Below are 22464 nucleotides of genomic sequence, written 5' to 3'. Positions count from 1 at the left end.
TCTTGAATATTTGGAAGTCATGGACTAAATCAATAGTTTAAAAACACAAACAGTTTCATATATAAAATTAAAAATATATTAAACATGTGAATAAAAATATTTAGGAGCAATAGTTTGATCGAAAAAAAGAAGTTAAATATATTTTACTCTCATTTACCTCAAAAAGTCTCAAACTAGACAACTAAAGTGATACTATTAGATTTTCTGTCTAAATTAATATGGTGCACTCAAATAATTTCAAAAATTGAACGGCGGGCTCACTTCTCTCATTTTCTAATTTTTTATCAACAAAAATGCCCTTCGCATCTTATATAATCCTTTCTTTTTATTTTTTTGATACCTAATTCTTTTCTCTTACTTTCTTTTCTATATATCTCTCTTCCCATTCTCAAAAACTCTAAGTTAGGGAGACGATAAAGTTGCCTAAAAATTAAAACCCTATTAATTTTGAGTAACAAATCGGACAGAGTATTTTAATTATTTGGCTGCACGTCGTTAATTTAGACGGAGAATCAAAACGGTATCGTGACTGATTTGAAAATTTTAAAATTACATTGTGAAAATGATTTCAGGCATAAACTAATTAAAATAGTCAAAAGCTCTGCTTTCTGCCTGCTGTCCTGTCTCCAACTCTCCGCTCGAGACTTCAATTCCAAACCCAACAATGGCCAGTCTCATCATCGTCTCTCTACTTCTCTTCACTGTTCCGGCAACCTTAGCTGCTCCCCAGGATGCTTTAGTCACCCATCTTCCTGGGTTTGATGGGATATTCCCATCCAAGCACTATGCTGGGTAAAGATCTCTTTTTTTTTTCCCCCCAACTATGTTGCTTTTGCTCATCTTTTGATCTTGGTAAGTATGTTCTTTTGATATTGGTAAGTATTCTTTTTGCGGTTTTGTTGGTACAGGTACATTACGGTGGATGAGGACCGTGGGAGAAATCTCTTCTACTACTTCGTGGAATCGGAGACTAACCCAGAAACAGACCCTGTTGTCCTTTGGTTGAATGGGGGCCCTGGCTGTTCAAGCTTTGATGGCTTTGTTTACGAGCATGGTAATGGTTGAGGATAGATTTTCTGAATTGGGTTTTCATTGGAACATTTTGGCTTTAATTTTTAGAAAGGTAAAATTTTGGCTTTTACCACCATTTATTAGTTGTTTGGATGTATGTATTTGATCCTGTTCTGGTGTTTTCCTTTCCACATTCTATATTCTAACGATATGAACTTACAAATATAGTTACCTAATTTTAAGCTTAATATTGACAAAATCTAGTACTGAAGAACGTGAATCTCACGAATTTCTGAGCGTTTGTTTATACCATATACTAGGTCCATTCAATTTTGAATCTGGAGGAAAACCTGGAAGCCTACCACTGCTGCATCTCAATCCATATAGCTGGTCTAAGGTAATCTTTCTCGCAGTGTTTACCGCTAGCTACTGATTGCATTTGCATACCAAGTACATTGACAATCACACCAATTCAGGTTTCTAATATGATCTATTTGGATTCTCCCGCTGGTGTTGGATTATCATACTCAGATAATGTATCAGATTACAAGACTGGAGATTTCAAGACTGCCTCTGATTCACATACCTTTCTTCTGAAGGTATTTCCTCAAAATTTATAAGTGGTTTGAGACAAGTAAAATGCCAATCTTGTACAAGCTAGTTTGTTTTGTTTGTTTTGCTTATTTTACCAGTAATTTATTATGTAAATGATCTGCGTTTTTTACTTTGATTGCTATATTATTGTCTCTCTCTTTTTTTGTCTTTTGCTTTTTTGTTTTGTTTTTTTGTTTTTTTGTTTTTTTTTTGCTTAAGCAGTGGTTTGAGCAGTACCCAGAATTCCTTAGGAACCCCTTTTATATTTCTGGGGAGTCATATGCTGGCATATATATTCCAACCCTTGCATATGCAGTTGTTGAAGGTATGAACATCCGAATAATATATACCTAGCCTTCATCTGTGTGTTATTCAGATATTTGTTCATTAATTATGTTCTACAGGGATCCAAGGTGGAACGAAACCTACTCTTAATTTCAAGGTTACATTCTATTGATACATATTTTTATTTCCAAATTTTGATGGACATGGAATAGTTATACTATTCATAGGGAATTTATTTTTCTAATGTGTTGTTTACAATTTTTCATCCTAATCAGGGCTATATGGTTGGAAATGGAGCCACAGATATAGGGTTCGACGGTGGTTCATATGTGCCATTTGCTCATGGAATGGGTCTAATATCAAATGATTTGTTTCAGGTATGATATGTGATTGAGCAGTCATATGAATTCTGCAAATGCATGAGTTAATTTGTTTGCTGTCGTAGAAATAGTAGAAACAACATTCAGCAATACCATCTTAGCATCTGTCTAGTGATTTAGAGTTGCCTGATTCTCTCCTTGCTACAGTAATGCAATATTCCTTTTGAAAGCAATTAATGGATTGAAAAAGTCTGGGATCTTCTCAGCCCTTTCTGACATGAATCTATGCTATCAATTTTAGGAGGTTAACACTGCCTGCCAAGGAAGCTTCTGGAATCCAGTAAATGATAGCTGTCTTATGATGCTAAACAAAGTTGACTGGGTAAGATTTTCTTTTTATCCCATCATATTCTATTAACGAGTAAACTTTTTCTTTGATATCTGAAGTTTTATGCATATTCAGGCACTTGATAATCTAAATATTTATGACATCCTCGAGCCCTGCTACCATAGTCCAAAGGTCAGAGAAGTTGTGTCTGATGACTCTGATAATAGTAGGTTACCTTCAAGCTTCAGAAGACTAGGTGAAACTGACAGGCCTCTACCTGTCCGGAAAAGAATGTTTGGGCATTCTTGGCCTTTGAGGGCTCCAGTAAGAGATGGACGGGTACCAACATGGCCAGAACTTGGTAGTAGTGGACTTCCATGTATGGTATGTACATAATTCTCTCCTTATTTTCTTCTTTAGTTTTTACTTTTTAACGGAGTTCGTATTTACAATTTAGTTAAAAGTGCAGAGAGTTATAGTGATACAAAATAAAGTTCAGGAGGACAAAGTGATTTTGGTCTAATGTATAGCGGGTATATCTATTTAACCCTTTATAATTTGTCCATTGAGATGCATGAATCCTCAAAAGTATAACTAAATAGACAAGGCATACAAAGATAGGGTATAGACATGCTAGAAATTAGATTAGATAGGGTAAAAGTTGTTGCAGAACAAATGAAACTAGGTGACAGATCATTTGTCCTTTTGCGTTAATTATGCCTCAAACATGAAGGACGATTCCCTAAAATCAAAATTTCTCATTTTCTCTGACATCTAACTTCTTGACCATCAAATGGCCTTGATTTATGGCAAATTCTTCTGAGGTCTAATTATGCTTTGGCTGGTAATTTGGCATGATTTTGAGAGGGTTGATAATTGATATTAACTTTGTAGTCAGTTGTAAAATTGTCGATTCTTTTGAAGCTTTCTCATCTTTTAGCTGTCCTCTACTTCTATTGAGCTCATACAGCTAGAAAACGGGTTAGATGATAAGTCAAGAAAGTATAAAGACAACAAGGATGCTTGATAACTGTAGAAATATTTCAAACCATTATATCGAAAAAAAAGATGGATATGTAAAGTTGCATAAGTTAGCAAGGCAACGGACTTACTACTTTACATGCTTTACAATGAAAGAAAACAATTGAATTAAGGTGAGACTCTAAAATAGTTGTATCTGAAAATCAATTTGGTAGAATCATAATAATCCACCATGCTTTCGATACCTTGTCCTCAAGGTGACTAGTACGCGAGTTGCATATTCTGGCTCTGTTGTACTTGTAGGCCGACCGGTCTATATGTAGGTCCGGCTCAGTCAGTTGATGTGGATCCACCGGATTGTTTCACTAGTCATCCTTAGGCTCGCACTCAGGCCACAAGTCATGCGTATTGGTTCCCAACTAGTTCGCACAAGTTAGTCAAATTGAATTGCAAAAATTCAGCACGCCTTAAGATACGTGCACTTCATCTTCTACTCAATATCTAAAAACCCCAACCCTTAGGGCTGAAATTATTTTTCAGCCTGGGGGCTTCGCTGTGGGTTGCATGGGCGTCGGAGGTTGCTGGGTTAGGTAGTGGGCCACAGGCAATCGACCTTTAGGTGGTCCTTGCTGTGGTGGACCGGCGGTGGAAGCCAATTATCGAGCTCGGGCTCAAGTTGCAGTAGTGGCGGCCATTATGGCTTCGTCGGCGGGCCTAGTGGCCCTCGGTGGCGGTGGTTGGTAGTCGTGGCCCAACTGCAGTGGAGTAGAGACGGTGAAGACCCCCGACGAAGCCACCCCGACGCAGCTTGGCTCGAGCGATATCGCCAGAAGTGTAGTCATCGGGTTAGGCCATGGGGCGGTCTCCAACGGCTGCGGTGGCCATCATGAGCTTGTAGTCGGCTAGTGGAAGCTGATCATGGCCGTTGGTGGTCATTGGAATGTCGGACCTGTGGCCACGAGCTGCGGTTTCATTGCAGCAAGAATGGACATAGACGATGATCTTCTAGTTGTTTTGTGCTTGTCATCGACTTGGCTCAGGTGCGAGGGTCCTATGGAAGGGATTGGACGTGGCCGTTTGGGCTGGGAGCGTCTAGATTGCCACTGGTAGAAAGCTAGGATTTTTGACCCTAGCTTCCACCACGGGTGGGGAAGACGACGTCATGGCCATTGTTGGGGGCTTTTCTAGCTTCGCGTCGGTGGCTAGGAGGGTTTGCAAAGGTGGATGAAGCTCCATAGCGGCCAGTGGAAGTTTGGTTATGGCGGTCTGAAGCTCTTCTCCATCTCCTTCACGGGTAGAACCATCTAGTCATGGCTGGGCTGATTGAAGGGCGACTAGTAGGACCTTAGTCAAGGCCTAGATCGAGTCCTTGATGGTGGTTGGATCTTCTTCAAGTTCTTCTTCAATTCGGTCAAAGATTCTTTAAATATTACCTTTGCCCATGCCAATGACATGTCATCAATCGTGGTTGTTGCTGGTGGAGTTAGAGAAGACCCAGTTGATATGAAGATGAGTTCTTAGTCTTTTTAAGCAGCGATCTCCATTGGATTTGTCTTGGATTGTGTCTTCACCAATGGTCAAGGAACGATGGCTCTAATACCAATATTATATTTGGACTGATCTAAAAGTAAGAAATTTGTGATATTTTGATGGGTGGTAGCATCGTGAATTAGGGTCCTAATGGCTCTGATTTCACGTGAATTAGTGATTGTGATGAAAAGTTAAAAATAAAATTGTGGAGGAAGGTCGAAACATGGTAGAATAGTAATTATTTAACGTTGCGGGGGTCGTTGGAGGGTGGTGGACGGCCAAAGGGTAGTGGTGGATGGCCGTATAGTAGGGTGGCTTGTGGTTGAAGATGGTGACTAGAGTTTGGAAACTTATACGATTGAGATATATTCCTATGAAGATAAAGGCAATTTGTCATGATCCGAAATCAAAATCATGATCGGCCATGCACCTCAATACGCTTGAGATACACGAAGCCTTACTAATACTTCCTAAGTGTATAATGACAGGAATAAATAAACAAAGAGAATTTGATTTATTAAATTTAAACTAATTGCAATGAAAATAAACAATGTTATTATTATTGTGTCTTTAAACAGAATTAAATTAACAATTAATCTAAAACATAAGATCAAAAGAGTGAAAAGGTAAATAGGCAGGTCCTAAGTGGAGGAGGGTTCCGGTGCATCTCACTCAATCGCCACACTGACTATTACCTGAGATAATAAAAAAGAGAAAAAGAAATCCATGAGTCAGCAACTATAACTCAGTGAGTGGAATCCATTCGAAAACTAAATAAATTCTAAAATTTTATAGTTTTAAATAAAATCGAAGTTCCACAATATAAATAATAATAATTTTTTAACAGACATGCTCTTAAAATAATGACAATGATAACAATAGAGAGTCATGACCTGTAGCCTTGCTCAGTTTCAACATATTAATATTTTTTTAATGTTTATAATATCGTTTGTTTTAGTTGGTTTATAGTGGGATCCACATCAACTAAAAGTCACCTCGAGATGACGCTCAGGATTTTTCCTTATAGTTGATCCGGTTATGGTCATCAGATGGTGTCACTATGTGATCAATACATCTTGTCTTTTCTACTAACCATTGAGTGGCTAGAGTCACCTTAGGAAATTTCTGATTCATCCTAGGATTGTTTCTTAACTCCGTCAAAGTCACCTAAGAAAGTCACCACAGTGATTTGAAATAGGATTTTACCTTGGACTTCTATATAGACTTGAGTCACTACGGAAAGCAGTAAGTGATCTATACCAGGACTATTCTCTAAGTCATACCAATACTAGTTTTATTTTTCTTTTTACTAAAATTTGTAATTTGCACAAGGTATGACGATATACGAAGTATAATGATTAAATACACACAAAAATGTAACAAATAAATTTGCACATAAGAATGAAATAAATAAATTTGCACACAATAAATTACATGGTCTGGCAAAGGTACAAAGTATAATATAAATAAATATGTGAGTGAATCCACTCGCCTAAGTCTAGGCAAGACAACTGAAATCTCTAATCTTTAGCTCACGTGCTAAAAATCACCACCTTTAATAATAAATAAGAAGAAAATTTTTAAATTAAATAATATTAAGATTTTCTATAATTTAACTAAAAAAGTCAATTTGGGCCAAAACAAGCCCAATCGGTTGGGCTGGGCTGCAGTTGGCCCGCAGCCCACCTAACCATATACTTAAATGGATTGGGCCTTTAATTAAGTTAATGGAACTGGGTTGGGTCCCTTGGATTCTGATCCAACTCGACCCAAATCCAACACTTCAGGGAAGAAGGCCAGACTCGGGTTGCTCGAGTTTGGCTTCTTCAACTTGAAGGGAGATCGACGAGGGCGAGAGAGAAAAAGAGAAGAAGAGAGAGACGTCGGTGACCACTGTTGGCGACGGTCCGTCGGCCGCGCCCTAAGCTCCTCGACATCCTTGTGATGCTGTCATTCTCACGAGGTGGAGAAACCATAGAAGACAATCGACTCTATGGCTGATGGCGACAGGAGCCACGAGGGCTCCAAAGGCGAATGTCCACAGTACGAGGCCAACGACAAGAGGCTTTTAGTGGTGGAACGGCAGCGACCCGAAGCCGTCAACCGGCGTGATTTGCTAAGGAAGCCAAAATCTCACAAATTAGGTATTTCTATTTTAACCTATTAAACTGAAATTAAACTTGAGGAACGGGAGAGGGCTTACCGAGGAGGAGCGTGATGGTCCCTTATTACTCCGCGATGCTCCGGCGGTCCGAACCCATGTGACTCCGACGGCAAGAAAAAGGAAAATGAAGGAGAAGAAGAAGAAGAGGGAAAGGAGGCTGGTAAAGAAGAGAGAGAATTAGGGTTTAATTTATAGGGTTAAAATCTAAATCTAAATTAGATTTGGATTTCGCGAGATCTCTGCGGCTGCTTCGTTGCATGCTGGAGAGGGAGAGGGGAGGGGGTTGCACGTGCACACTCTTCTCTCTCAAAATTTTTTTTTTCAGTTCTTACAACTACCAACAAAAAGAAATTTCATTCTCGAAGTTAAAATTAGTGTAATAAAAGGATAAAGCAATACTGTAATAGTCACTATGAAGACTAAGGAAATAGCTCAAGATGCTTCTTCCTCATTTTATCTTCACGCTTCCAAGTTGCTTCTTCCGTCTTGTGGTTTTGCCATAAAATCTTCACGAAAGAGATCACTATATTGCAAAGAGTTCTTTGCTAAGTCTCTAGAATTTCTACAAGTTGCTTTTCATAAGATAGATTTTCTTGGATCTTCAAAGGCTCAAAATCGATCATATGGTCTGCACTAGGCACATACTTTTTCAACATAGACACAAAAAAGAAGAAAATGAAGGATAAGAAGAAGAAAATAGAAAGGAGGCTGGGTAAATAATAGAGAGAAAGAATTAGGGTTTAATTTATAGGGTAAAAACCAAATCTAAATTAGATTTGGACTTGGTATGATCTCTGCGGCTGCCTCGTCGCATGCCGAAGAGGGAGAGGGGAGGGGGTTGCATGTGCAGCGCACGTCCACCCTCGTCTCTCTTAATATTTTTTCTCAGTTCTTACACAATCTAACGACTACGATAAAAAATAAAAACGAGATAATTAAAATAACTTACTCAAATAATCATTCCATGATAATAATCAACTCCTATTTATAGAAGTAAAGTACTAGGAGTCGAATCCACATGTGGATTATTCATTTTATTTGAAATTTAAAACAATAAAATAAAACTAATTAACTAACTTAATTTGACTCGACTTGACTAACTTGATCCCCTATGGTTGGATCATAACAATTTAATGGTCTGAATATCTTAAAATCATATTGTGATATGCTAGAGGAATTATTATGTTGCTATCGTAGGGTGTATTGGAGGTTGTGCAGGATGATGTGCTGAGGAGCATCAAACAGTTGAAGGGATGGACCATGGTGGGGTGTGGTGGGATTGGGGGATTGGAGAGGTGGTAGAAGCGAAGTTGGTGGAGGGTGGCTGGTGAGAGTGGGGCTAACTATTAGGCAGATAGGAGGAGAAACTTAAGTTGAAAAAGATCTCGTTTGAGTTAAGATCTGATTGGTTTCTGGAATCTGGATCTAAACCAAACCTTAAGTCCCTTTGACTTAGATTAATAGACTCTTGGGCTGGATTTCGGTTTTGTTGTATAACTTGTTTACTTCGTCACTAAGTTGTATGTTCTCTCCAGCTACAATAATCATACTACCACTAATCTAACTCAATAACTCATATTTTTTGGGTGTTCATCATAGGCGGATTAGCAGGGAACCTCAAACCTTATGTATATGTAGTAGTCATTGTTATTGACTACATTGCTATACCTGTGAGGTACACAAGAAATACATGCACTAGAATTATTTTCGAATGTTTTTGACCTGCACAGGTGAATTATATTTCTTGTGTAGAGGAAACAGAAAATCTGGTGTAGAGGAAATATAAAATCTGAAGTTATCTCTTCACCTCCATGTTTGAGCTTTCGTCCTAAAAATTTTGACCCATAACTAATTGCCACAAGGAATATTCTATCAGAATTATTGCCATAGATAGTATCATTTGTAGCAAGTACATTTAACACTTATTACTTCCTTGCTTCCTTCAAGAGCTTCAGTAAGCTGATAGCATGGATTCCCATGGCAAATGCGCAAGAAGTTCTGGCTTGCAAGAAGCAGCAGATCCCATGACAAATAATGTGTGCCCGATCAGCTCGCAGTCAGCGTGAATTGGCACAAGTTCGCACATTGTGGCATGAGCCAGTATTAGGGTCAGCACGGGTTGGCAGTAGGAGTATTTCCATACTCCCCTTGTATCAATACCAGTAAGTCACTGGCTTGGTGTATGTGCACCATTGCTAATCAACACAACATTAGAGTCCAAGTGTTTACTATATATTGCTTCCTTGCCTCAAGGTTCAGTGGGGCTAATGAGCAGTGGTTGATTTAGACTTATATACATTGCAAAGTAGCTAATATTTTGTCTACTAATGGTTTGTTTGTTGATTCCTAACTTCATGCTCCCGACTAATAATTTTTTCATTTTGACTAGATATTCTCTATCTTAACTAGCTATAATAGTCTACATTGTACCTACTTAAGCTCGTCATTGTTACCTATTATTTCTTTAAATAAATAATTGTCCAGTCCAGTGTTAGAAGAGTCAAAATGATTACACATTTTATGCCCTTTGTGATAGTTGGTTGTTAGTGCAGTTAGTAACTTAGTATGCAGATAATTTGTTCACTGAGGTTATGTCTACTGGAATCATATGCTAGGATATTTACTGCTCAGACTTGACATAAAATGTCGTCCTAGTTATTACAATCTTATGATTTGGCTGACAGATGATTCCTCCTGCCAAGCCAGTTTAGCATTAGATCGAATCATTAGATATTAGTAATTACAATATCTTATATAAACTCAGGACTTATGAATCTCATACAATTCAATCACACATATCATATGCATTGCATAGATCTGTTCTCCCTGCACTTGACATTTTCTAGCTTGATCTTTCTCCAGAACGATGAGGTTGCAACTTCTTGGCTGAACAATGAGGCAGTAAGATCTGCAATTCATGCACAACCGGTACAAGGGTGATTAAATAGCAGTACTACTTTGGAAGCTTTTACTTTCTACAGCAATTTATTTTCCTTTCTTCATCTCTTTTTTGCAACCTCATCTCAGGAAAACTTGGTGGGCTGGGAGTTGTGCACTTCTAGAATAGACTTCGAACATGATGCTGGCAGCATGATCAAGTATCACAAGAACCTCACCGCTCAAGGTTACCGTGCACTGATATATAGGTACACCATCCATTATCAATGTCAGATCAAACACATTGTAAAATAGTTTATGATCTTTCATACACAAGTATATCAGCTGAGCAGCATGCGTGAAGTTCAAGAAATTTGAAATTTTTTTATTTATGAAGAACTAGGATGGGTTGTTGTGCTATATTCTTGATATTTTAATACTTCACAATTTAAATTATCATTGGAAGATCATAGTTAAGATCATAAATTCAAGTTTCGGCCGATCCCGAGTAGGATCGGTCAAATCAGCCGATCCCGATTTGGGCTGGTTTCGGTACTATAGTAGTGCTGCAGCTGCAGCAGCAGCCTGCACCTGCTGCAGAGGTCTGCTGGAGAGAGAGAGAGAAAGAGAGAGAGTAAAAGAGATTTTTAGGCTTTATATATATAAGTAATTATTTTTTTCTTATTTTCTTGTAATTTTTCCTAAATTTTTAGAAATTTTCTCAATATTTTTAAATAATATTTAGAATTTTATTTAATTAAAATAGTCCGATCCAATACAGACGGCCGATACGTATCGTTTTTCCGGACGGCCGATTCTGATCCTGATATTGATTTTTGGAACCTTGGTTAAGATCAATAGTGGCCTTGCCAATCAGCACGAGGTGTGTTGGTCGACACTTATCTTTTCGACGTATATTGGCATGTAGCACGAGGGGTGCCATATGACACCACTTCTAGCAGCTTCGCCGCTCGACATCGATCTCACTGTAGCTGTTCAATCTCGTCATCACCGTTGCCATCACTGCTCAACCTCGCCATCATCGTCGTCATCGCCACTCGGTCATTGTATCTACAACTTAAGTTTTTATTCAACCCAACTCGACACGTTGCCCCTTTCCTCGGGTTAGGGTACGGTTGTGAGCAATGAGAGACGAGATCGACGACAGCGAGTGGCGAAGAGTGAAGGTGAGTAGTTTCCTTCATCTTTTTATCTCCCTCTCTTGTGGCACAGTCGGCAAGTGGCGTGGCACGTGCCATGCTGACTAGTATTTGGCACTGGCATGGCATGGGCTATGTCTATGGCACGGCTATCCTTGTTTTAAGATCATACTAATCTCTAAAGCACGAACATGAGCATACCAATCTTAGACTTGTAACGTGCAGTAGTGGTCCATAAACAAGGAACTTACAGTCTTTAGGTTATCAGATCTAACAAGCTAAACTTGGGATGAAACATAAAAAAGGATTTAGACTAGAGGGAATTTAGGTTAGTATAAGATTTAAGATTTTTTTAGGCATAGGATTGTATGAAAATATGATAAATTCTTATCCCAAGTTATAAAATCCAAGATAATCTTTTAGCACTTAAAATAAACTCCACCAATAGAGTAACTATAGTGTTGATGCTATGCCATCAGCAGGAACCTACCTGGTAGACTATTAATTAGATTTTTTCTTTAATCAAAGAAGATTGTTTGTATAAAGCAAAGTGGGAAGGTCAAGCACTATTTATAATCATATTTTCCTAGATCACTTTCATCCGGAGAGCATCTTCTTGCATAGTAATCTAACTTTTCTATTTTGAACTGTAGTTAATGGTCCAAAATTTCTACTATAGTATGCTTTGTCCTGGATATTCTTGTATACATTGTCAGGATTATTTATGCAATGAAATGGTTATGACTAGTGGTGGTTGTGGTGTCGAACAGAAGAATGACAATACTAAGATAGCACTTGCTGTGGCATGCGCTTTGCCTCGGCATGGTCATTCAAAGGCATGTTGTTAGTTCAATTGGCATGTCTTGACATGCTCCAGGCTTTCTCCCAATTTGACTGAATAATTAAGCTAATGTAAATGAAACACTCAAACCTCCAAATACACGTGTAAACCACGTGGGTAAATCCCCCACGCGGTGTATCACATGACCTGTCAGTAATAGGCACATACCAGCACAAGTTCATACCATAAATAAACTCAACCATAAGAATCCGGATACAAGTTCCACATGCCACAACAAGCCTTCAAGATACACATCCAAAATACAACTTTAAAGTCCAAAATACAACGTCAATCATAATGTCCTCGTAGGGGCTCAATACAACTAATAGGCATACTGAAATAAAATGGCCGCTACTCCTCGCTACCCGCACCTGTGTCCCCTAGCTCTTAAATAATGCCACCAGGAGGGGTGAGCTTACAGCCCAGTGAGTAGGATCCATACAATCTAAAACAATGAAATCACATGTGCATATCAAATGCATACCTATAGTTGCTAGCAATAACAATATGCTTGTTGAAATGACTTATTATGAGTTACTAAATTAATGCAATCAATAAAAATTACACTTCACTATTCTGGAACATGCTAGTTCCTAAACGTATCAGGATAAGTCTACACAGATATAAAACTTTATACAATCTCTAATTCATACAAATCTCAATCATAGTGTTTACATGTTATGCATAGCAATAAAAGAGTAGTTTTGTCATCTCATGCCCACCAAAGCATTAATTATGTTTATCATAGCTCACTGAGTCATTCACCACACTGGGTAGATACTTTCTAGAAAATCATCCATCATATAACCATCCATTATCTTATACATCGAGGGGGATATATACACATCTAGCGGTAATATCACCTACATATGCATGGTGACACTGCATGTGACCGATTATCTGTAGCTATCAGACTAAGGACTCCGGTCGTAAGCCTATATCTCACTCTCTCTAAATCATCACCACCTTCAGCGGGAGAATGGGGAGCCCTCGGCTTATCAACGGACGCCCTAATCGTGCGTCGTCGGGTACCGCTAGAGATATATTCTCGCCTCACAATCATGTTTTTCTATCATCATAATCTAGCCTTGACTATGTAGTATAATTACCTGAATGTTACACAGGCTCCCGACCTAAGGTGTAGGCTGCTAATAGTAGTCATATAAGATACACTCTACCCTTAACCCTGGGCTGAGTGAGTAGGGGCACTGTCTAGTCAGAACCCGACTACTAATGATAGGTGGAAGTGGTGTAGTGTCTGTGAGTGTATAAGGCATGTTATAGTTATCATAATCGTTACATTCTATATTCACAATAGATATTTATGCAAGGGTATATCATACAGGATATATATAGAGCATCGTTACACTAATGCATATGCTAGCATTCTCATAGTATCATGATGAGTAATCTATCAATAATTGCACATGTCAAGATACATCTATTCATGTGCATTATATAGAGGCCACTCGTGAAGGGGCATTTTAAAGATATGATATATATTATTAATTCATTATTTAACAGCTTCAGTTTTGAGTCAGCTAATTATCTATCATGATATCTTAAAACAATGGACCGTACATTCTAGTTCTAGCTTAATTCACTAATATTTGCTCATAAAGTAATATATTGGTTGCACCCCCTCATAGAAATTTCTGGCTCTGCCACTGAATTCGGCGGTCTTATTAGTTTAATTTTAGTGTTCTTAGTAGCAGTTACTTGTTTTTGATCTTTCACAAACTTGATGTACAGCTATTGCTGCCCATCGTTGGGCCATGGTAGTCTAAATTTGCAAACCAAAGTATATTTTGAGGCTTGGATTTGTTCATGGTTTCTTAAGCATAGTTCTAGTACATTTTCTTGAAAAAATTCTAGTTTGGCTACAAGTCGTCATTAGATTCATAGATTCAAGAGTATTAATGCTAAGCCAAGAATGAAACTTGTTCCAATGAGTAATACAATGTATGTCATTCTATTGAATAATGAAAAGTTTTTAAATTTCTTAAAGGTAACTTTTCTTGCATTTAGTCATGATTCAAAATTAATCCTTTTCTGTCACAAGTTCATTAATGCCTTTAACTAGGGTGTGCATATCCAGATGTGATTTCTTTTTCATTTCTTTGCAGTGGTGATCATGACATGTGTATTCCTTTCACCGGAAGTGAAGCATGGACTAGATCATTGGGGTATGAAGTAATTGATGCTTGGAGGCCCTGGTACTTCAATGAACAAGTTGCAGGGTATATATAGAGAAAGCTCTTATTAATATCTGTAATACAAAACAAACTTATTTGATCATTAAATTTGCAGTTGGCAACATTATACCAGTTTTGCATGCAGCTCTTAAACAAATTGGAAATTTCATAAAAAACAGATCTTTTCCTATTCTTGGAAAGAAGTTTTACTATCAATTGATTACACCTATTCATCTAATAGTTTTTTCTTGGATATTACCTCTAAAATTTAAATAACTAACTACATATGCCACTGCCAGTTACTGCACAAGCAAAGAGATGTGTAGTAATTGAACTTCAGATCTCCTTTCTTATGTCATTCTTAATTACTGCAGATACACTCAAGGTTATGACCATGATCTCATCTTTCTCACTATTAAGGTATGGAAAATGCTTTTCCTTGGTTATTTTCAAGACATTGTGTTATTGCTTTTTGCATTGTATCAAATTCAGCATTGTAAATGGCATCAATATGTTGTTCCTCTAGAAGGAGCAGAACAAGAGTTATCTTCTCAAGGAAAGCAAGAGCCTCTGTAGGCATCCACATCTCCCTTTCAGAGATTTGGAGGGTATGGAGGAGCCTTTTTTAACACCCTAAAAATTAATTAAAAAAAAAGAAAGAGGGGAATAGGGGGGGAGGACCCGCGCACATGCCGAGCGCGTACGTGCATACCAGCGCCCCTGCCACCCCTCTGTTCGGCCCGTCCGCCTCTTCTTCTTCTTCTTCTCTTGCCGTGCACGCCACCCAGCCCTTCCCTATTTCTTCTCCACCCCGCTATCTCTCTCTGTCAGAATCGAAAAAAAAGGGGTTGAGAGAGGAGGGTGCACGTGGTCATTCACCGTTGAAGCCCTCGTGCCTCCGGTCGCCATCGGTCATGGAATCGACCGCCGTTCGCGGGTTCTCCCCCACCTCGCGAGGACAGCGACACCGTATGGGTGTTAGGGAGCTGAGGGTGCGGCCGGCGAACCGTCGCAGCGGTGGCCGTCAGCGTCTTCTTCTTTCTCTCTTCCTTTCTCTCTTTTCCTCTCTCTCTCTCTTCGGCTTGGAGAAGACAGACTCGGGCAACCCGAGTCTGGCTTTCTCCTATTAGGTTGTTGGATTCGGGTCGGGTTGGATCTAAATCCAAGGAATCCGACCCGAACCAATTTAAATTGGATGGGCTGCGGACTAACCCGTAGCCCAATCCATTTTCTTGGCTGGGCCTTGGCCCAGCTCGATTAGCTTCATTTTTGGAATGGGCCGAGCCAGCAGTAGCCCAGCCCAATCCAATGGGTAAATTAAACCCATTTTAATTCTTTTTGGTTTTAAATTTTAGAAATATTGATATTATTCAAATTAAAATTTTGATTATTATTCATTATTTAAGGTGGTGATTTTTAGTACGTGAGCTAGAGATTTGAGATTTCGGTTGCCTTGCCTAGACTCAGATGAGTGGGTTCACTCACATATTTATTTTATTATATTTCGTATCTTTGTCATACCATGTAAATTTTCTGTGTGCAAATTATTTATTTCACCATTACGTGTAAAAATTTAATTGTTATATTTTCTGTGTGCATTTAATTATTATACTCAGTGCATCACCATACTTCGTGCAAATATTGAAAGTTATGAAAAGAAAAATAAGACTAATATTGGTACGACTTAGAGAACGGTCCCGATATAAATCGTTTGCGATTTTCTGTGGTGACTTTAGTCTATCTAGAAGTCCAGGGGAAGTCCTAAATTAGATCACTGCGGTGACTTTCTTAGGTGATTCTAGCGGGGTTAGGGAACAGTCCTAGGATGAATGAGAAAACATTAACATTGTTTTATCTTTATTACAATTAGTTTTAAAATTTAATAAAGCACACTTTCATTTTATTTATTTATTTTGCCATCATATACGTAGAGAGTATTAATAAGGCTTCGTGTCAGAACCAGAAAATAAAATAAAAATAAAAATAGGGGTTGAGAGAGGAGGGTGCACGTGCAGCCCCTCCCCTCTCCCTCTCCGGCACGCGACAAGGCGCAAGGCAAAATCGCGCCTAATCCGGATTGACGTAGATTAGGATTTTTTTTCCTTAACCTATAAATTAAAAACCCCTAATCTCCTCTCTCTGCTAAACCATCTCAGCCCCCCCTTCTCTCTCTTCTTCCTCCCCTCTTTCGCTTTCTTCTTCCTTACCGTCGGAGTCACGCCGTGGAATTGGCCTACCGGAGCGCCGCCGGAGCCATCGGAGACCACCACGTGACTCCTTGGTAAGCATTCTCCCACCTCTCAAGTTTAATTAAAGATTAATAGGGTTTAGCGAAAATACCTAATTTGGGGGTTCTCTGGCTTCATCGGCAAATCTGGCCGGCCAACGGCTTCGGGTCGCAGCCGCTTCGTCTGGAAGCATCTTGTCGTTGGCCTCGTGTCGTGGGCATTCACCGTTGGAGCCCTCGTGGCTCCGGTCGCCGTCAGTCATGGGATCGACCGCCGTTCACGGGTTCTCCCCTACCTCGCGAAGATGGCGGCACCGTATGGGTGTTGGGGAGCTAAGGTTAGAGGTAGAGTGTATCATATATGAATATATTATTAGCGGCCTACACCTGAGGTTAGGAGCCTGTGTAACATTCAGGTAATTATACTACACAGTCAAAACTAGATTATGATGATAGAAGAACATGATTGTGAGGCGGAGATATATCTCTAGTGGTACCCGACGACGCAGAGTTAGGGCGTCCATTGATGAGTTGATGGCTGCTGAAACAGGAGCCTGTGTAACATTCAGGTAATTATACTACATAGTCAAAACTAGATTATGATGATAGAAGAACATGATTGTGAGGCGGAGATATATCTCTAGTGGTACCCGACGACGCAGAGTTAGGGCGTCCATTGATGAGTTGATGGCTGCTGATTCTCCCGCTAAAGGCGGTAATGATTTAGACTTAGTGAGATATGGGCCCACGACCGGGGTCCTTAGTCTGATGGCCACACACAACCGGTCACATGCAGTATCACCATGCATGTTTGGGTGGCATTATTGCTAGATGCAGGTGCGGGTAGCGAGGAGTAACTACCTTTATTTTTAGTTATGACTATTTCTATTAGTTGTATTGATCCCCTATTAGGGTATTATAATTGGCGTTGTATTTTGGTCATTAGAGTTGTATTTTGGATGTGTATTTTGATGGCTTGTTGTGGTCTGTGGAATTTATATCCAGACTTATAATTGTTTGAGATTATTTATGGTGTGAACCTATATTTTTATGTGCTTTGTGGAAACCTTTTACTGATAGTTCACGTGATGCACCGCGTAGGAGGAATTATCCACACAGTATACACGTGTATTTGGAGGTTTTGGTGTTTTGACTTGGTATTAGAGCCTAGATTCATTATAAATTTGGCAAGTCTTTCTAGATACTATCTAAATACATAGGAAAGTGATAATAATAATGAATAACTAGGAATAATAAACATTAGAGTCACGAATGACTTTTGGCATACTTGTGAATTGAGAACTAAACTGCGTTGAACTTACCAGGAATGCCGCGTAAATGTGCTCGGTCTGTGCGTGCGACTATTCGTGGACGGGCTTCAGCCCTCGTTGACGAACCGGTTGTCGGTATTTCAGCCAGCATTGAGGCCCTTGGACAACTTGTCAGACAGCAGGAGAGGTTCATTGAAGAATTGGTTCAGGAGTGCACGGCAGCTATGTCTAGGATGCACATATCGAGGGAGCCGTCAGAGCAAGTTACTCAAGCCGAGCAGATTGGAGGTGGGTCCACCTGGTCACTGAACCATTTCATGCAACTCAACCCTCGTTTGTTCAGCGGCACGACAGACCCTATGGAGGCAAATAGGTGGATAATGGATGTGAGGAAGATCCTGACTGCCTTTGAGTGCCCAAAGAGTCGTCAGGTGACTTTTGCCACCTTCCTTCTCCGTGGAAAGGTAGAAGAGTAGCGGAGGGCCACTGAGCGTATGATGCTGGATTGCTTTACTAGGGAGTACATCACTTGGAAGGCGTTTTTGGATTTTTTTGATCAAAAATATTTCCCTGCATCCCTGCATTTCAAACTAACGAGCGAATTTACCCAATTGAGATAGGAAAATATGACAGTGGCGTAGTATGAGGACATGTTTAATGCCTTATCCCCTTTTTACCCCAAAGTCATACCTGATGATGCTGCTAGAGCTGACCAGTTCAAGATGGGCCTCCGAATCGAGATCCGCAAGCAGTTGAATATGGTGAAGAATCTGACCTATGCGGAGCTGGTGGAGAATGCGGGGATAGCTGAGAGGGACTTACTGGAGGAGCGCTCGTAGTGTCAGAAGTAAGTAGCAGGACGTATTGGTTGCTTTGATGGGAGACGCGTGGTCATCCTGGTGGGACCTTCCTACGACCGAGGTGTCATCAACGGGGACTGAATCTCGTCCACAAACAGTTGTACGCACAGACTGAGCACGTCTAGACGACATTCCTGGTAAGTCAACGCAGTTTAGTTCTCAATTCACAAGTAAGTCAAAAGTCATACATGACTCTAATGTTCATTATTCTTAGTTATTCATTATTATTATTACTTTCTTATGTATTTGGATAGTATCTAGGAAGATTTGTCGGATTTATGGTGAACCTAGGCTCTGATATCAAGTTGAAACACCCAAACCTCCAAATACACGTGTATACCGTGTAGGTAAATCCCCCCACTCGGTGCATCACGTGACCTGTCGGTAATAGGTTTCCACAAGGCACATAAAAATATAGGTTCATACCATAAATAATCTTAAACAATTATAAGTCCGGATACAAGTTCCATAGGCCACAACAAGCCATCAAGATATACATCCAAAATACAACTCTAATGTCCAAAATACAACGCCAATCATAACACTCTCGTAGGGCTCAATACAACTAAAAGAAATAGTCATAACTAAAATAAAGACAGCTACTCCTCGCTACCCGCACCTGCTTTCCCTAGCTCTGAAATGATGCCACCAAGAGGTGGTGAGCACACAACTAGCAAGTAGTATCCATACAATCTATAACAATAAAACCACAGGTGCATATCCAATGCATGCCTATAGTTGCTAGCAATAAAATATGCTTATTTAAATGACTTACCATGAGTTACTAAATCAATGCAATCAATAAAGACTACACGTCACTATTCTAAAACATGCCAACTCCTAATCATATCAGGATAAATTCACACAGGTATAAAGCTTGATACAATCTTTTACTCATACAAATCTCAATCATAGTATTTATATGTTATGCTTAGAAGTAAAAGAGTAGTTTAGTCATTTCATGCTCACCAAGGCATTAATCATGTTTATCATAGCTCACCGAGCCATTCACCACATAATGTAGATATTCTCAAGCAAATCATCCATCATATAACCATCCATTATCTCATACATCGAGGAGGGATATATACACATCTAGCAGTAATGCCACCCAAACATGCATGGCGACACTGCATGTGACCGGTTGTTTGTGGCCATCAGACTAAGGATCCCGGTTGTGGGCCTATATCTTACTATTTCTAAATCATCACCGCCCTCAGTAGGAGAATCAAGAGCCCTTAACTCATTCATGGACGCCCTAATCTTGTGTCGTCGGGTACCGCTAGAGATATATCTCCGCCTCACAATCATGTTCTTCTATCATTATAATCTAGTCCTGACTATGTAATATAATTACCTGAATGCCACACAGACTTCCGACTTCAAGTGTAGGCCGATAATAATATAGTCATATATGATACACTCTACCCTTAACCCCGGACTGAGTGAGCAGGGGCATTGCCTAGTCTGAACTTGACTACTAATGATAGGTGGAACTAGTGCAGCATCTATGAGTGTATAAGTCATGTCATAGTAATCATGATCATTCCATTCTATATTCACAGCAGATATTTATGCAAAGATTTATCATACAGGATACATATAGATCATTGTTACACTAATGCATATGCTAACATTAACATTCCCATAACATCGTGCTGAGTAAACTATCAATAATTGCACATGTCAAAATATATCATGGTACACTAGATGCATGTATTAATGCTAACATTACCTACAGTGTTATGGAAGGTATAATAGCTACAACTATATTATTCTAGACTTGTATAAACTCTACTCGTCTGAGGGTCTCCACAGTACTCTAGTTCTCTTCAGCTAGCCAGCTCCTCCGGAATCTCAAAATCCTCCTCACGTAGTGTCGATCCTATTAATTCACGCAAATAAAGCCACATGTAAGGTTAGCGAATTAATTACCTTGTTAGAGAATTTAGATTTAGGCATATACATGAGTCAAGGGTGAGTTCCATGTCATCCTAAAATTCACACTATTTAGGTTATAATAATTTGTCTTAAAGGTAGTGGTTAGGCTAATTAATTAGGTAGAATGGAGAAATTGGGCTATAGGGTCTAAATAGGCCTAGGCTGGGGTGTTGGGTTGGCTCGAGCCCAACCCAATATGATAAGAGAGGCCTTGGTGGGCTTGCAACCCACAAGGTTAGCTGTGGTAGGCTAGGGGTCCAACCACAGCCGACCAACGATTTGATTGGTGGGCAGCAGCCCAGCCAAATCTTTGGTTTAGTGAGCTGCAATCTGCAGCCCACCCAAAGTCTGGGTTGGTGGGCTACGGCCTGCAACCCACCAAATGCTTATCTCCCTCACCATCTCCTTTGAGGAAAGGAGACAGAGGGGGAGAGAGAAGGGGCCCGGTGCTGCCGATGGCCCTAACCGTCGACAACCCGCCCTCGAGGTCGGCGGCCTGCGACCCTCACGGGTGAGGGGGGGGGGGGATGGGGATTGCTAGTCGAAGGGAAGGGGAAAGAGGAGGAGGAGGGCTTGGCTTGACGACGGCAGGCATAATCCAATCCCCGGTGGAGTCGTCGCCCGTCCTCCTTGCCTACGAGGGTGGGTAGCACGCTCCATGGCCGGCAGCCATGGAGGTCCCTCCTCCCAACGCTAAGGGCTCGAAGCCCGACTAGAGAGCCCTCCCTTCCATCGGAGCTCTCGGACTGGCGGCTAGACACGAAGTCGTTGGCCGCCGGGAACTCCGACGACAGTGAGGGGGAGGGGTTAATCTACTAAATTAGAGGGGTTTAGGGGCTTACCGCGGGTTTGTACGCTTGGCTTCGTTGGCTCCAGGGCTTCGTTGGCAACCTGAGAAAGAGGAGAGGGAGAGAGAGATAGCGGGGTGGAGAAGAAATAGGGAAGGGTTGGGTGGCATGCACGACAAGAGAAGAAGTAGAAGAAGAAGACGGGCCGGATGGGGGAGGGGGGTGGCAAGGGTGCTGCCGCTTAATTTTTTTAATAATTTTTAGGGTGTTACACTTTTTCTACCCTCCTCCCCTGCCTCCTCCGTTTCTCTCTCTGTTATTCTCCTTTTTATCATTTTTGTTTTTGGTATCTTTGTAATCTTTTTCAATAAAACATAATTGGACCTCGCCCGCTTTCCTAAAATTAAATACTAGGAAAGAAAGAAAAAGAAAAAAAATGGCATCAATATGTGAATTGTTCCTGTTTATTTGTAATATAACCAAAAATTACCTAATTGGAGATACATAGTTGATATCTCTATCTGTAATCAAGTGAGCTTGGTAGGAAATTGCTACATCTGGCTATTGACACTCTTGCTAGTCTTCTAAGACTACACGATTGAATTATGTCAAGCGGATAGCTTAAGAGTTTCAGTTCTGTTTACTTTTGTTCTAATTAGACTTGCCGTTTGGTTTACATGATTATGCATTTTGATTCTATTTGACGTACTCTTCCCCATCCTGTGGTTGTTTTTTGTGCAGGGAGCAGGGCATACTGTTCCTGAATACAAGCCGCAGGAAGCACTAGCTTTTTATAGCCGCTGGCTCGCAGGCGCAAAGCTGTAGAACACTAATGATGGATCACAAGTTCACAACCAAAGCATTCTCCTGCAAGTAATGAATGTACTGCTTAACACATAGTATGAATAAATTTTTTCGTTGCCTCTAACCCATTGCAGAAGCAAAGCTGAGACTGTCATTTATTAGATCAGAAAATATTTATTAGCTCTTCAGTTGATCTTGGCTCATTTCCACAGACAACTAAAATCAGCATCTCCTAATTTTTGTTTCATATTTTTTTTACCGAACTATCTAAATCCTTTTTACGATCT

The 22464-nt window shown here is 40.0% G+C and overlaps 1 protein-coding gene across 1 annotated transcript; it reads left to right on the top strand.

The window, feature by feature from the left end:
• The first annotated feature begins 600 nt into the window (after positions 1-600).
• On the top strand, positions 601-22424 carry LOC140758037 (serine carboxypeptidase 1-like). The gene is made up of 14 exons (XM_073094013.1): positions 601-792; positions 909-1054; positions 1332-1408; positions 1488-1610; positions 1828-1930; positions 2010-2047; positions 2166-2267; positions 2512-2592; positions 2674-2922; positions 10076-10141; positions 10241-10359; positions 14218-14331; positions 14661-14706; positions 22115-22424. Exons 1-14 carry the CDS (start codon positions 665-667, stop codon positions 22196-22198), a joined length of 1476 nt encoding a protein of 491 aa, XP_072950114.1. The 5' UTR covers positions 601-664; the 3' UTR covers positions 22199-22424.
• The last annotated feature ends 40 nt before the right edge of the window (positions 22425-22464 follow it).

The sequence above is a fragment of the Typha angustifolia genome, chromosome 3, assembly GCF_048772165.1.
Source record: "Typha angustifolia cultivar Huaian chromosome 3, ASM4877216v1, whole genome shotgun sequence".
Classification (NCBI taxonomy): Eukaryota; Viridiplantae; Streptophyta; class Magnoliopsida; order Poales; family Typhaceae; genus Typha; species Typha angustifolia.
This window is presented reverse-complemented; position numbering and strand designations above follow the sequence as displayed.